The 13403-nt window shown below is 44.2% G+C and overlaps 1 protein-coding gene across 1 annotated transcript; it reads right to left on the reverse strand.

Annotated features, from left to right (window-relative positions):
• Positions 1-7731: 7731 nt before the first annotated feature.
• WNT8A (Wnt family member 8A) lies at positions 7732-12231 on the reverse strand. Its single transcript, XM_060006919.1, has 5 exons — positions 12064-12231; positions 11695-11833; positions 10427-10552; positions 9429-9571; positions 7732-8280 (listed from the first exon to the last, which is right to left on the reverse strand). Exons 1-5 carry the CDS (start codon positions 12229-12231, stop codon positions 7732-7734), a joined length of 1125 nt encoding a protein of 374 aa, XP_059862902.1.
• Positions 12232-13403: the final 1172 nt, after the last annotated feature.

A 13403-nucleotide genomic window follows, 5' to 3' on the forward strand; every position in this document is an offset into this window, starting at 1 on the left:
CCCCTAGCTTAAAATCTTTTAATGATTTTCCATTTCTCTGGAACAAAATTCAGACATTTTACTGTGACCGATTGGGTCTTCAATGATCTGACCCCTGCTTACTTCTCTAAGTTCATCTCATGCCACCACACGCAAAGCATTCTTCAGTCATATCAAACTTTTATCAGTTCCTGGAATTTTCCAAGCTCTTTTCTGCTTTGGGCCTTATTGCTTGTTAATGCTTCTCTCTGAAATATGTTTTCTTGAAGCTCTTATAACTAGTTCCTTTGGTATAACTTTAAATGTCAACTTCACAGAGAACCTTCTCTGACCACTTTTTCTTAAGATGTTGCCACCTTGTTATAAGAACCCTACTATTTCCATCATGACACTTATCTCAATCTGTAATAATCTGTTTTTTAACTTGTTCATTGTATGTGTCCTCCATGAAAATACTAGTTCCATGAGGGCAGAGACCTTGTCAATGTCATGAACTTCTTCATCTCTCGCATTAGTGCTATGCCTATAACAGAGTATGTGGTCAAGAAATGTTTATTGAATGGATGAAGTGGGTTATAAATAGGAGGACTATATGATTGCCATCAAACAGTGCACTTTTTGGAGTGAAAGGAGGCGCAATTACAATTATACTTGGGACAGCAGGCATAAACCATGAAGCAATAGGAAGAGCAGTGGATTTCTAGAAATATCAGCATCCAAGATGACTCTGATTTTGTGCCCTTCAACATTTTTATTCAGGTGAAGCCAATTTAAGGTGAATACCGAGGAGGGGGAAAAGGGGTACATGCCATGAAGTGTAGTGTAGCAGGGGGAATGAATGGGCTGACTTTTTCCTTTGCTTTGGGCTCAAGTGGTAATGGTATGTTTGGGAACCTCAAGTGTTCTCTTTAAACTTAAAAATTTTTTAATATCACATACCATATACAAGACCTCCCCCATCAGTTACCTGTCTGAGTTACTGCCTACCTGATTGGTCCTGAGAGTATTTTGGGCCACTTCCCCCACCCCCAAGAGCAGAGGTCCTAGCAATTGCTTGAACTTGGAATTAGGAGACCTGAGGTCTATCCTCAACTTGACCTTTAACTAGGCAAATGACCTTGGGCAAATGTCTTTCCTCTTCTGTAAAGTGAGAGGTTTGTAGGAGATGAATTCTAAGGTCTCTTCCATCTCTGAAATTCCATGACCTGTACACTTAACACCACCTTTGGGCAAGACTGGCTAGTGTCTGGAGAGCAGTAATCACCCACCAAATGCAGAGTGTCGTGAGAGGCTTGCAGAGGCACGAAGGTGGGTAACATGGCCCTACCTCCAAGGAGGAGACTTGTCAGCTCTATTGTTGAGGCATAGAGAAATACATAATGCCTAGATATCATAGGCAGTGAAATTTAGATTCTTTCAAATAAATGGCAGGTCATTTCAAAGAGCAGATAGACCTTAAGGAGGGAATATTTGAAGTTGAGGAGGCAAAGGTATCTCAGGGAGGGAAATGGTCTCAACTGGGATACAGAAATTGCATGGGAATGGCATATACAGAGAATTGTCATAACCTGGTCTAGCTGGAACTGAGGAAGCAAGGAATAAAACTGGAAAAGCAAAATAGGAACAGTTACCTCTGGGGAGGGCAGTGAGCTGGGGGAAGAAGGGAGTGAAGGTATTATTCACTTTTTGGTCTGTTTACTTCTAAATTTTTCGGATTTTTATGAGATTATATTCATAGAAAAAAATTTTTAATGTTTACAATAAGATAGTGTCAAGTTTAGGAGACTTGAAATGTCAGGCCAAAGAACTGGAATTGTATTCTCTAGGACATTGCAGGTTTTTTGTTTTTAATCAGGTAATGATGAATTGAATGTAGTGTACTAGTAAGATAAGTATGGTAGCATTGTGTTAGGTGGAGAGCTGAGGGGCAAAATATCAGTTATTGAGTTAGTGCAAAATTCAGGTACAATATGAAGAGTTGAGCAGAGGGACAAGTGAGGGGTGACTCATTAGTAAGCCTTAGTCACTCAAAGTTTCATTGGATTACTGATGGAAGCAGAGGAATCATAGAGAAAATCAATTCTGTCACTCAAGTTGAAACATCCTGTGGAATATTAGAGCTGTGGTGCCTAGACCTTGCACAGAAGTGGGGATTTTGGAATCATCAGCACAGAAATAAAACTGGACTTTTAAAGTAGCTAAATGCTTCACGGGTGAGAGCAGAGAAGGAAGTGTGTCCTGTCAGTTTCATGTTCTTGCCCCGCACTGCCTGCAAGCCTCTAGCACAGGAGGACCCTGATGACTGAGGTTCCAGCTGATGCAGCTGGGAATCAAGGCTACTTGGCTGAAATGGAGGGGTTAGAAATGAACTTGGGCCATGGAGAAATGCAAGTGGGGCCTGATGGGGCAATCAAAGCTCTGTGACAGCCAAGCATAGGCAGATTCTTCAGATACTTGAGGGCAAAGAGGTGATGGCAATTGAGGTTTGAGAAGGGTTTCTGGCTCACACCCTCACCTAACCCCTCACAGAAACCCAAAGCTGGTGTGCATTTGAAGAGGGTCTAAGAAAAAGTGTGTGAGAGAGAATTAGTGAAAAACTGAAGTAATTAGGGTTATTCGGCTTGGAGAAAAGGAGTATTTTGAAGGCCTCAATCCATAATGAGAGGTCCTAGAAGATTTCGTAGACTTAAAAATATATCAGTGCTTACTCAACCATAAAAAGCAACGAAATTGAGTCGTTTGTAATGAGGTGGATGGACCTAGAGTCTGTCATACAGAGTGAAGTAAGTCAGAAAGAGAAAAACAAATACCATACGCTAATGCCTATATATGGAATCTAAAAAACCGGTACTGATGAACCTAGTGGCAGGACACGAATAAAGATGCAGACATAGAGAATGGACTTGAGGACACGGGGGTGGGGTGGGGAAGGGAAAGCTGGGACGAAGTGAGAGAGTAGCACTGACATATACACACTACCAAACGTAAAATGGATGGCTAGTGGGAAGCAGCCACATAGCACAGGGAGATCAGCTCAGTGCTTTGTGGCGACCTAGAGGGGTGGGAAAGGGAGGGTGGGAGGGAGGCTCAAGAGGGAGGGAATATGGGGGTATATGTATACTTATAGCTGATTCACTTGGTTGTACAGCAGAAACTTAACACACCATTGTAAAGCAATTATATTCCAATAAAGATGTAATAAATAAATAAATAATAAAATAAAATATAGCAGTGCTGATTCAGTTAGGCATGCAGCAAATTTCCTAATAGGCACTTTATCCCAGAGAGGGAAGTACTAGCTTCTCCCTCCCTCTCTGATGGTCTTTCAACACAGAGTGTAAAATGTGCTTCTCTTCCTTAGGCCTTAGATTAGGAGCTCTCCTATTAAGAAGCAGGTAGCTGAATCAAGTGATCTCTTATAGATTGCAAGAAGCTCCTGATGAAGAAGTGGCCATTTTAGGATCCCCTAGTCCTATCATAGGTCTAGGCAGGTATCTGAGAATCTGAGAGGAATGCGCACCACCTTTCCCTTACCCACATCCCACCCACCCCCTACCCATATTCCACTTCTCTTACCCACAGCCTCCTTCCTCCCTCACTGACCAAGTGCAGTTTGAGGCTTCCCAGAGCCTGGACCTAATTTCTTCAGTGCCTTCATTGGTCATCATACATTCATTTCCTGATAAAAAGGGCAGCCTGGCAGGGTGGGCAGGGCACCAGCCATGGAGAGTGTGCAGGGCCCTGGAGTCTAACGTTCAGCTATCTCACTTGGTGATACTGGGTGCGGGGGAACTTTCCTCCTCTAAACCTAGCTTACCTCCTCTGGTAGGGAATGCAACCGAATTAAAATGGTGTAGAATACTAGTCCTACCCGAAGGTCTTTAACTTCTTCTGGAAGTCTTTGCTCTGGTCTTTCTTTTCGTTTCATCCCCCACACTTCAAACCTCATTATCTGGGCCCTTGGTCACTGTCTTTTGTGATCAATGATATGAGTGGTATGTGATCTGGGGCTAGAAATTTGTCTTTCTGTCTTTCCTGTATTTTTTTCCTCTAGCCTCTAAAATAAACACCCCTCTTTTGACATTCCTTTGAAACTTTGACCTCTAATGTAGACCACAATGGTTAGCCTTTTTCTTTGAGTACCCCCTGGAGAACCAGGATTCTGCCCTCCCAAGTCAGCAGGAGCCAGGCTATCTGCTTTATCATTCTAAGGAAGGCCTTTGCAAGTCAAAAGTTAGGTTTCTTCTTTCTGGAGAAGGGCTGAGAAATGTGACTCTTCTACTTGTAGAAGAGGGAGGAAAAGGACACCTTTCACTGCATATAAATGGAGTCATTCTACAAAGCTGTCATGACAGCTGGAGAATGTCGCAAGAGATCCCTGGGGTCCCAGAGTGTAAGTGGTATAAAGGAAGAGTATAGATTTATGTGGTAATAGGTCCGAATTCAAATCTACCTCCATGTGTTTAATTTTAGGTTGGGTGCTTAACTTCTCTGAGCCACAGTTTCCTCAGTAGTAAGAGGGGAATAATTGTAACTCTTTAACTGGATTGTTCTGAGGATTGAAGGAGATAGTATATATTAAGCATCTGACACTTAGTAGGTCCTCAGTTACTCCCTTTCCACCCTTGTGATCACCCACCAGCAAGCCCTGAGGAGACTGGCAGGGGACCATGGGAAACTCTGGGAATAGGCCTTAGGGTTTTCTTAATTCTGCCCATGGCAAAGATCAGACAGGAAGAAAAAGGAGAAGGAAGAGGAGGTGGAGGAGGAGGAGAAAAAGTTTTGTAGGGGCCTGGCAAGCATAGACTGAGAAAATACAGGCTTCTGTTCTCCAGGCAATGTGAATCAGTGCCTGGATTTACTGAAATGTGGGACTAGGCTCATGGACAGGTTTCTCTCATTGAGTCAATTCCTTTTTCAGCAGCTTTTCAAGATCTACTATCAGATTGTGGCTGCCAACCTGCCTGTCTTGGGCCCTGGACCTATCAAACACGGGGGTTTTACTGTTCTGTCACCTTAATGATAGCCAGCTTGTTAAGGATGAGCCAAAAGGGAAGGAGTGTAGGGTTGTAACTAATGAATCTGAATGCCACTGTAATGCCTTGGAATGAGTCCTTGACAGGAAGGTGATGGATGCAGAGAAATCCAAATTCCTTTAGTTTCTGGCCCAGGATCCATGTGGGAAGATTGGTTGATGTGATTGATTGCCATGAGGGTAAAATGAATGAGGTTGGAAGAGGCTTGGGAGGAGTGGGACTATGAGCTTTTTGGGGAAGTAGGCAAACTTTTCATGGAATTCCCAATTGTTCTCCCATAAGATTATTTGGGAATGTCAACAAGGTCCTGGGGAAAATGTCAAAGCATCAGATACCTGGGGTCTTTGGATGGAGATTCAGTTACGAATAAAGAGAAAAGTCTAGTTTGTTCAGTTCCTTGGCAGTGTTACAACTCAGGTTTCATGAGTAATTTGGCATCTGTGTTTATTGTCTATGTTTATTGAGGGTTTTGAGGGTTCAACATCAAGCTAGATAATTTTTTTTTTTGGTCTGAGCCCCAGGGAAATAATCTTTTCTTTTGGTTGCCTATTGCTTCACCACAATTTTTGTGCTTGGATGGTATCTCTCCCATTCTCCCTTCTACCACTGCCACCACTACCATCACATACACACACACACACACACACACACACACACACACACACATATACACACTTCTTCGTTGCTAACTGTAGTGTGTTTTTTTTAACCTTCCTTAGAAGGAGGGAGGTAGAGGAAATCTTCCATTTCCTTGACATAGGCTGCATTTTTATGGATTTCTCTTTATCTCTGGCTTCTGGCATCTGTGGTAGTTTTAAATGCACAGAAGTAATAGATACCAGGGTAGACTTTCAAGGCACCTGCTTATGTTTCCTCCTGAGATGCCAACTTCCTTAATGAACATTTCACCTTTTTTTTCACTCAAACAAAAAAATGGATTGGTTATTCCCTGCTGACATTAAAAAAATAACTTACTATTAATTTTTTTGATGACAAAAATATTTGTTTATTGTAGACAAATATAAAAATACAGAAAAACACAAAAAGGAAAACAAACCACTCTACTTTGGTATTACATGATAGCTAATATTTTCCTATTTTTAAAACAAAATTGGGTTCATCCTGAACATGCTGTTTTGTAATTTACTTTATTCACTTAATTATATCATGCATGTTTTTCATGTTACTAAATATTTTTCAGAATATTATTTTAATGGCTAATATTCCATTGTATAGCCATGACTTAACTAGTTTGCCCTGACGTTGAACGTTTAAATTGTTTTTTAATTTAAAACATTAAGCTAAGAATGTTTCCCCACTCTTGGTGACCAGTCATTTTACTTGTTTATTCAACATATTTGAAATACGTCCCCCCTGCAGGGTGCTTGACCTTTGCAGAGAGGGGAGACTCCAAAGGCCAGGATGCTCAGATTTAGGAGACCAGTGGTTGAGCCCCTAGGGCTCTCTTTATGGAAACTACTCCTCCGCCAAAGCTTACCAGTAGAAGATGTAGAAGTGTAAATGAGGAAGGTAGAATCCACAACTTTCCTAGTCTCTTGCCTTGGGGCCCAGGTCCTTGGTGTACAGACACCCCAGGAAGCCCAAGTTAAGAGAGCAAACACACTTTGAATATGATTCAAGTTCGAAGGGCTTGCTTGTTCCTCAAGTTGCTTAGGTTGCATTAAAATAATACTTTCCAAATTCAGAAATCTGGATTCTTTTCCTATAGGCCAGTTCTTGGGTCTCAATTTTATTATCTGTCAAACACTGATATCAAGGGGCTTGGATATTTCCAGTTTCTCCTTTTAGCCTTGTGTATAATTGGGATATAGAAGCAGGGTTTCTCATTCCCTTTCTGATTCTAAGGTTTCCAAGGAGAGAAATAAAAGGTCTCAATTAAATATATATTCTAGAAGCATTTATTGCAGAATGAAGATGAGTTCCCAATCTGGGAAAATAACAAAAGAGAGTTGTTCTACAGCTCTTTGGGGGAAAATCCCTCTTGGGGGGCCTTGAGCAGGTAAGTTGTAGTCATCTGTCCACTTACTGTAACCATCCCTTCTCCGTGGCTCCAGAGATAGTTTCTGAGCTGGAAAAGTCATCAGGTTATATTGGGTACTGGTTTCCCCAGGGTTGGGTGGGGTGAACTTTTCAAAAGTGCATATTGAGGTAAAAAACCCAACACCGTATATACCTCCCTCTAGGCAGGTATATAGCCTCTGCCCCACTTATCTGTATGAACTTGTAGTTGGTCTTTCTGGAGCTTGCCAGAGTAGGGGAAGGTTGCTCCTTCAGGACTCTGGACAGAACTCTCATTTTTGGCTTCCATTCTCTGATTCTCAGCCATACAGCTGGGTTGGACATGGTCTGAAACTCCAGGGGCAAGTACTTTGAAGGTCTTTTTGGATATGGACCCCAAACCAAAACTCCCCCTTTAGCAAACTGCAAAATTACAGGCAGAAAGACCAGGAAGTAACTTGTAGGAAAGATGAAACGGGGTCTACCCAAGTTAGGAGGCCCAGATTCCCATTTCAGCTCTGTCAAGAACATGCTGTATAATCTTAGGCCTCCATTTTCCCATGTACAGCAGATATCAAGAGGACTACAGATCAACCCTGTGACTTTCCAATTGTTTTTCTTATCTCTTCTCTCCCAGAGAAAAGCTGTGTCCCCCCTCCATTGTCATGCAACTGAGCAAGTAAGTTCCTGTGGGGTGCTATCGTGTGCTGCCCTTGCCCTGGGACCAAGCACTGCCTGGGGAGCGCGTGCAGTAGTACTTGCTCACCACATGCCTACACTGGTCACACTTGACCGTGCAGCACCACTGGAATTTGCAGTTACAGCTGCTTATAGCCTCAGTTCTCTTCTCTTCCACCTGCAGGCCACACTCTGTACACAAGCGCCCGCAGCTGCATTGCTCCCACCTGGATGTATTGTGACTGTTCTGCAGACACTCCCGACCCTCTGTGCCATAGATGCCCAAGCTGGAATTGCGGGTACAGTAATCAGGCGATTCCTCTAAAAAGATCAGCTCAGCTTCTGCACTAGGAAGGAAGGCCTCAGTGGGTGCCCAGTGGCCCTCGGCACTGTTCCCAGCCCTTAGCCGCCGCTTATCCATCTCAATTTTCAGTGCCTGGTCATACTTGGCCTTTAGGTAGTTGCCCATCTCCCGGAAGTTAGCCAGCTGCAGCCAGCATGTCTGGATGCTACAGCTCCCCGAGATGCCATGACATTTGCAAGTCCTTTTCATGGTGGCTCTCACTGCCTTCACAGAGAGAGAAAGAGAGAGGGAGGACAAAAGGAGATTGGCTCTGAGTAGAGAAGACCAAAGGCTAGCAATTAATGGAATATTTTAGATTTGTGCTTCTTAACTTTAGAGTACATTAGAATTATGAGGGAGGCCCATAAGAAGATCTGGGCCCTACCTCATATCTTCTCAATTAGGAAGTTCAGAGGTTTAAAGGCCATGGTATTGGTGATTTTAACATTCCCCTGAGTGATTCTTATGGAAGAAGTGAGGCAAGTGTTGAGGAGGTTACTGAAGTCAGGTAACCTAGGCTGAAGGCCTAACTTCATCACTTGTGAGCCTGTTTCTTTTTCTGCCCATAAGAATAAGAATGATCAAGAAAGTAATTTGTAAATTAAAAATGAAAAACATGATCATTGGCACTGTTATTGTGTTGAAGCTGGGGGCTAGAGTATTTGTGGGTATTTGGATTTGTCTTTTGGGCCCTCTCCCAGAGGGAAGGAAGCTCTGAACCCCTACCCCCAAGGCGATTACCCATGGTTGTAATTGCCTTGAAAACCTCTTCCCTTTGCCATGGGCAACCAGGACATCTAGGTATAGGTTCAAAGGGAAATTTCTATGCTCTTAGCTTCTAATACAACTAGACTCCAGATTTCAGTTCAGAACACTCCAAGGATTGCTACCCCACCAAAAGTCTTGGGGGAGATTAGACCTTCCAGAGAAGCTTAGATCAGTCCCAACCCCTCCAAGCCCAGAAAGACATTAGGACATAGGTTGTATGATAAACCCCTGTTAATTTCCTAGAAATGCAGTTGAAATGGTTGAAATTTTAAGTCGTGAAAGCAAGGCCTTTGTTCTGTGTTCTCAGAAACCTGCCTGTAGAAGGAGCTAGCATATAAGGTTTAGTGATAAAAGGACTAGGCTAAAAGATCTGTGTTCATTGTCTGGTTCTGATACTTATTAGATGTATTGCCTTGGCCAAGCCACGGCTCTGCCTTAACTGGCTTTGTCATCCAGAGAATGGGGGTAGCTATCCCAGTCCTGCTGGGTGGTGTGAGGATGAAACATGTATGAGACAGCTCTTGGTAAGTTGTGAAGGTCTGTATGGATGTGAGGCTTTTGTAAATACTGAGCCTGTTGGCTCATTGGTCAACTCTTATACGTACCAGCCTGCCTGCCCTGTTGTTATGAAGATTCATCAGGGCTCTGGCATCCTTCCCCTTCTCCAGACTGTCCACGAAGAGTTTGGAGATTCTTTCCCCAAACTCCACATTGTCACTGCAGCCTCCCCAGATCCAGCCATGGCCTCCTACGCATAAGGAAAGAATAAGTTCTGTGTATAGCTTCCTGCTAAGTCCCTGGAGAAGAGTCAAGGTCATTTTAGCTGACATAGACCATCCCCAAGAGTCCTAGAAGTGTGTAAAGCTATAGCTAACGGTGAGACAGGGAGGGAATTCCCTGGTAGTCCAGTGGTTAGGACTCCGCACGCTCAGTGCCAAGGCCGGGGTTCAATCCCTGGTCAGGGAACTAAGATCCTGCAAACCACGCAGGGCGGCCAAAGAAAAAGGAAAAAGGTGAAACAGGGAAATGGAGGTATTTTCGGTGGTGGTCGGGGGGAGTCCTATTCCCAAAGCCAACTGCCCACCCTTCAGGTACTCACCAACTCTAGACAGTTCAACTCTATACCCAAAGTAAAGGTAGGCACGCTGGGGCTGGCCTAGAGGATCTCAAATGTTCACTGCAGTTCAAACATTCTAGAATTCTGTACCATTATGCTACAGTAGTCTTGTTAGAGCCACCTCCTCCCTCATTAGTGACAAATCCAAGTCTCTTAGGCTGTCTGCAGATAATTGGGTAGCTCTGGATTATGCACAAGTCATTCTAAGCCTGAAATACAAGGGTTAGCTTTAAACTCTCTTTGGCCTCCTCCTTCCTAGATGCCTTGTTGGCTTTAGAGCTTGGTGCTACTTGCTGGTCCTAGAATCATGGATCCAGCTCAGTTCTTAGGAGGGTCTAGATCTAGGAGCTCCCACCAATGAAGCTGCTGCTAGAGTCTAGGGGTTTGAAGAAGCTGTGTCCCTCAGCCTTTCCCTGGAAGAGTTTAGCCTACGCTCAGCTCTATACCCTTCACCTCTTCCCACCCCCATCAGAGAGCACAACTTACCTGTTTTTCCATTTTTTGACTCATCACAGCCACAGTTTTCAAAGTCGCCCATGCTACAGTTCTTGGTGATGGTGTACATGACTCCAGCAGAGCTGATAGCATGAATGAAGGAAGTCTCCCTGGTGGCTTTGGAAAGAAAGAGGGGGCTGGAAACTAGGACCCTGATGACCCAAAGAAGAGTTTTTGGAAAAGAAATGCCATTTCATTTCTCTCTCCTGTCCCCCTCCCTCTTTGGGTTTATTAAGAGAATGCTCTTCTACTTGAGAGAACAGTACATGCCTTTCCAGCATCCTTACTTCATCCAGGCAGGAATGAGCATCCCCATGCTACAGATGGGGAAAGTAAAACCCAGAGATAAAGTGATGAGACCAAGGCCACTCTCCTCACCAGTTATGGTGTTGGGACCAGGACACTATCCCCCTGATATCCAGCCTAGGCCTCTGTTCATTAGCCATTGCTTCTTGTCCTTAGGCAGTGAGGACTCAGAGCTATGAGGCTGGCTCATGAAAGAGAGAAGGGTATTTTCTTCTCTCTGACATGGAGTTGGAGCCATGTAATAGTCATCATGATAATACCTACCACTTACTGAGCTTGTATCTTCCTAACTGTTTATAAACGTTGTCCCATTTTACTTCTCATCCTATTTGTATACCCCACAGGAAGATACTTTTTTTCCTATCTTCTTTACTCCCTTCCCCCTAGCTTTTCTCAGGCAACTCTTCATTAATAGTTTCTACATAAACAACTTTCATGCAAACTACTATACATAGTTACAAACAACTGCTCACACACACACACACACACACACACACACACACACACACTCAAGTTGAAGCATAGCTCAATGTGTGATCTCTGTTTCTCTGTTGTTGGGATTTTATGACAGTTGAAACTCCCTCAGGGGCTGCAGACACAGAGCCCTTTCCCCATTTTTGTTTCATGCAAATCAGTACAAGATAAGTGTGTACAAACACAAATACAGACATGCATTAAAAAATAGAGTAATTACATTTCTATAGAGATACCTTTGTATTCACCTCATTCAACCCTCACAACACTCCTGGTGAGCTAAACAGCTGACCTTATTGACCCAAATGACAACACTGAGGTTGAGAGAGGAAGTAACTCACTTGAGGTCACACAACAAGGAAGTGGCAGATCACTGCTAACTTTTTCATTGCACTGTACACATACATGTTACACATACATATATACTTCAAGCCCAACTTCATGGACATACACCCCTTTGTACAGGTGCACAAACTTACCACTTCTCAGCCTGTTGTGAGTGGAAAGCTGGAGAGCATTTTCAGGGCAGTTCCAGCGTTCCCAAGCAAATTGGAACTTACACTCCTCAATGCCACTCTGGGCACCCAGGGCCACACTGGTGGTGTAGGTCAGATAGGCCTGGCAGAGGGGAAAGGATGTGAGCTTCAACCCTGGCTCTAGTCAGGTCATCTGGGTCAGAGGGTGCAAGCAAGACTCAAATGGGTTAGCTCTCCATTAGGGAATAATCAATCATAGGTTCCTCTGGGTGGGTGACTTCTGGCACTATCTCCCTTCCCCTCTTTTCCTTCCCCAAAAGAGTTCCCTTAGGAACCTGGATGGGTAAAAACAGGAGCAGGAGATCATCCTACCTTGGGACCTGTTATCAGGAAATTGTTCACTGACCTACCAAAAAGAGAAAAAGTGAGGTAATGGTGAATGGGGATGAGGTAGTAGAAGCTTCCTTGGTGAGGAGGGGGGGTGGGGGGGAGGGAGAGGGAAGGACTTACCAGGCAGAGGCACTGAAGGTTGCATAGCATATGCCCACAGCCACCCTGAGCATAAACAAGTCCCCCATGGCCCTTCCCACCCCCAGGGGACCAAGTCTAGCCCAGGGCCAAGTCCAGAGAAGTGAGGAGAAGGCAGGATCTTTCTCAGTATTTATGTAGGGAAATGCTGAATGGCCAAGGGGGAAAAAATCAACAGCTCTTCTCATTTGTCCCTCACTGGCAGGGCTGTAGGAGCCACTGACCCAATGGGGGACCAGGGAGGAGGGACTCAGCCCAAAGCCTCCAAGGGAAGCCCCGCCCTGCCCCGCCCTGCCAGCCCTTCTTCCCTCCCAGGCTGACAGATGGGCTGAGGCCTTTCCCTACCCAGGAGGTTTCTACCCTCTATAAGTCAGACTTTTGTCTCTTCCTGCTTGAGGGCTCATTTTTCAGAATCTTGTAGCCCAGAGCAAGCAAGTTTCCTAGCTCTGCTAATTCTAAAGATAGGTCATCTATCCCTCAAAGTTATGGTGTCCTCACCCGTTAATAAGACCCCACTCCTTACCCTGCCTTCCTCCTCAAGGTGTTAATAATTATAGAGGAACTCTACTTGGGGCCCTCTCCTACTCATTTTACACAAGCAACCAAGTGCACCATTCCTACCTCCTCCCTTGGTGACTGTAAAGTCACGTGGGACCCTGGAGCAGACACACTTCAGAGGCCACCTCTCAACAGTCCCTTCTACCATATTCTACCAAAGTAAGTTCTGGTAAATTTCCTTCATTCCTAGTAGGTCTACCATTTTATATTTGTTAGAGCTCTAGTTTGTTAACTGCTTGTATATGTGAGAATCAACCTTTGGGCCACCCAGGGCTATATTTCAGAAGACTGATGCCTTTCTTTCTGATAGCACTTTGTTGCTAGGACATAAGCTCCTTAGGCAGGAATCTGTCTTTAAGATTCACTTTGTATTCTTAGTGCTGAAGAAGATGCCTGGATGAATGAACAAATGAGTGAAGGAATGAATGAACAAAAGAACTTGTGGCCCCTAGGAAGAACCCGAAACAATATTAGGTAGGGTCGGGGACTGCAATGAAGGGGTGGAGACCTTCCTTGGTTGGTGAAACTCTTTTCTAAGGCTGGGGAAGGCAGGCTAAAGAGATGAAGAAGGAAGTACAAACAGGAAGTTACAGTCCTAACTCATTACTCTGTGACCACAATCCAGA

Source organism: Delphinus delphis, chromosome 3 (genome assembly GCF_949987515.2).
Source record: "Delphinus delphis chromosome 3, mDelDel1.2, whole genome shotgun sequence".
Taxonomy (NCBI): domain Eukaryota; kingdom Metazoa; phylum Chordata; class Mammalia; order Artiodactyla; family Delphinidae; genus Delphinus; species Delphinus delphis.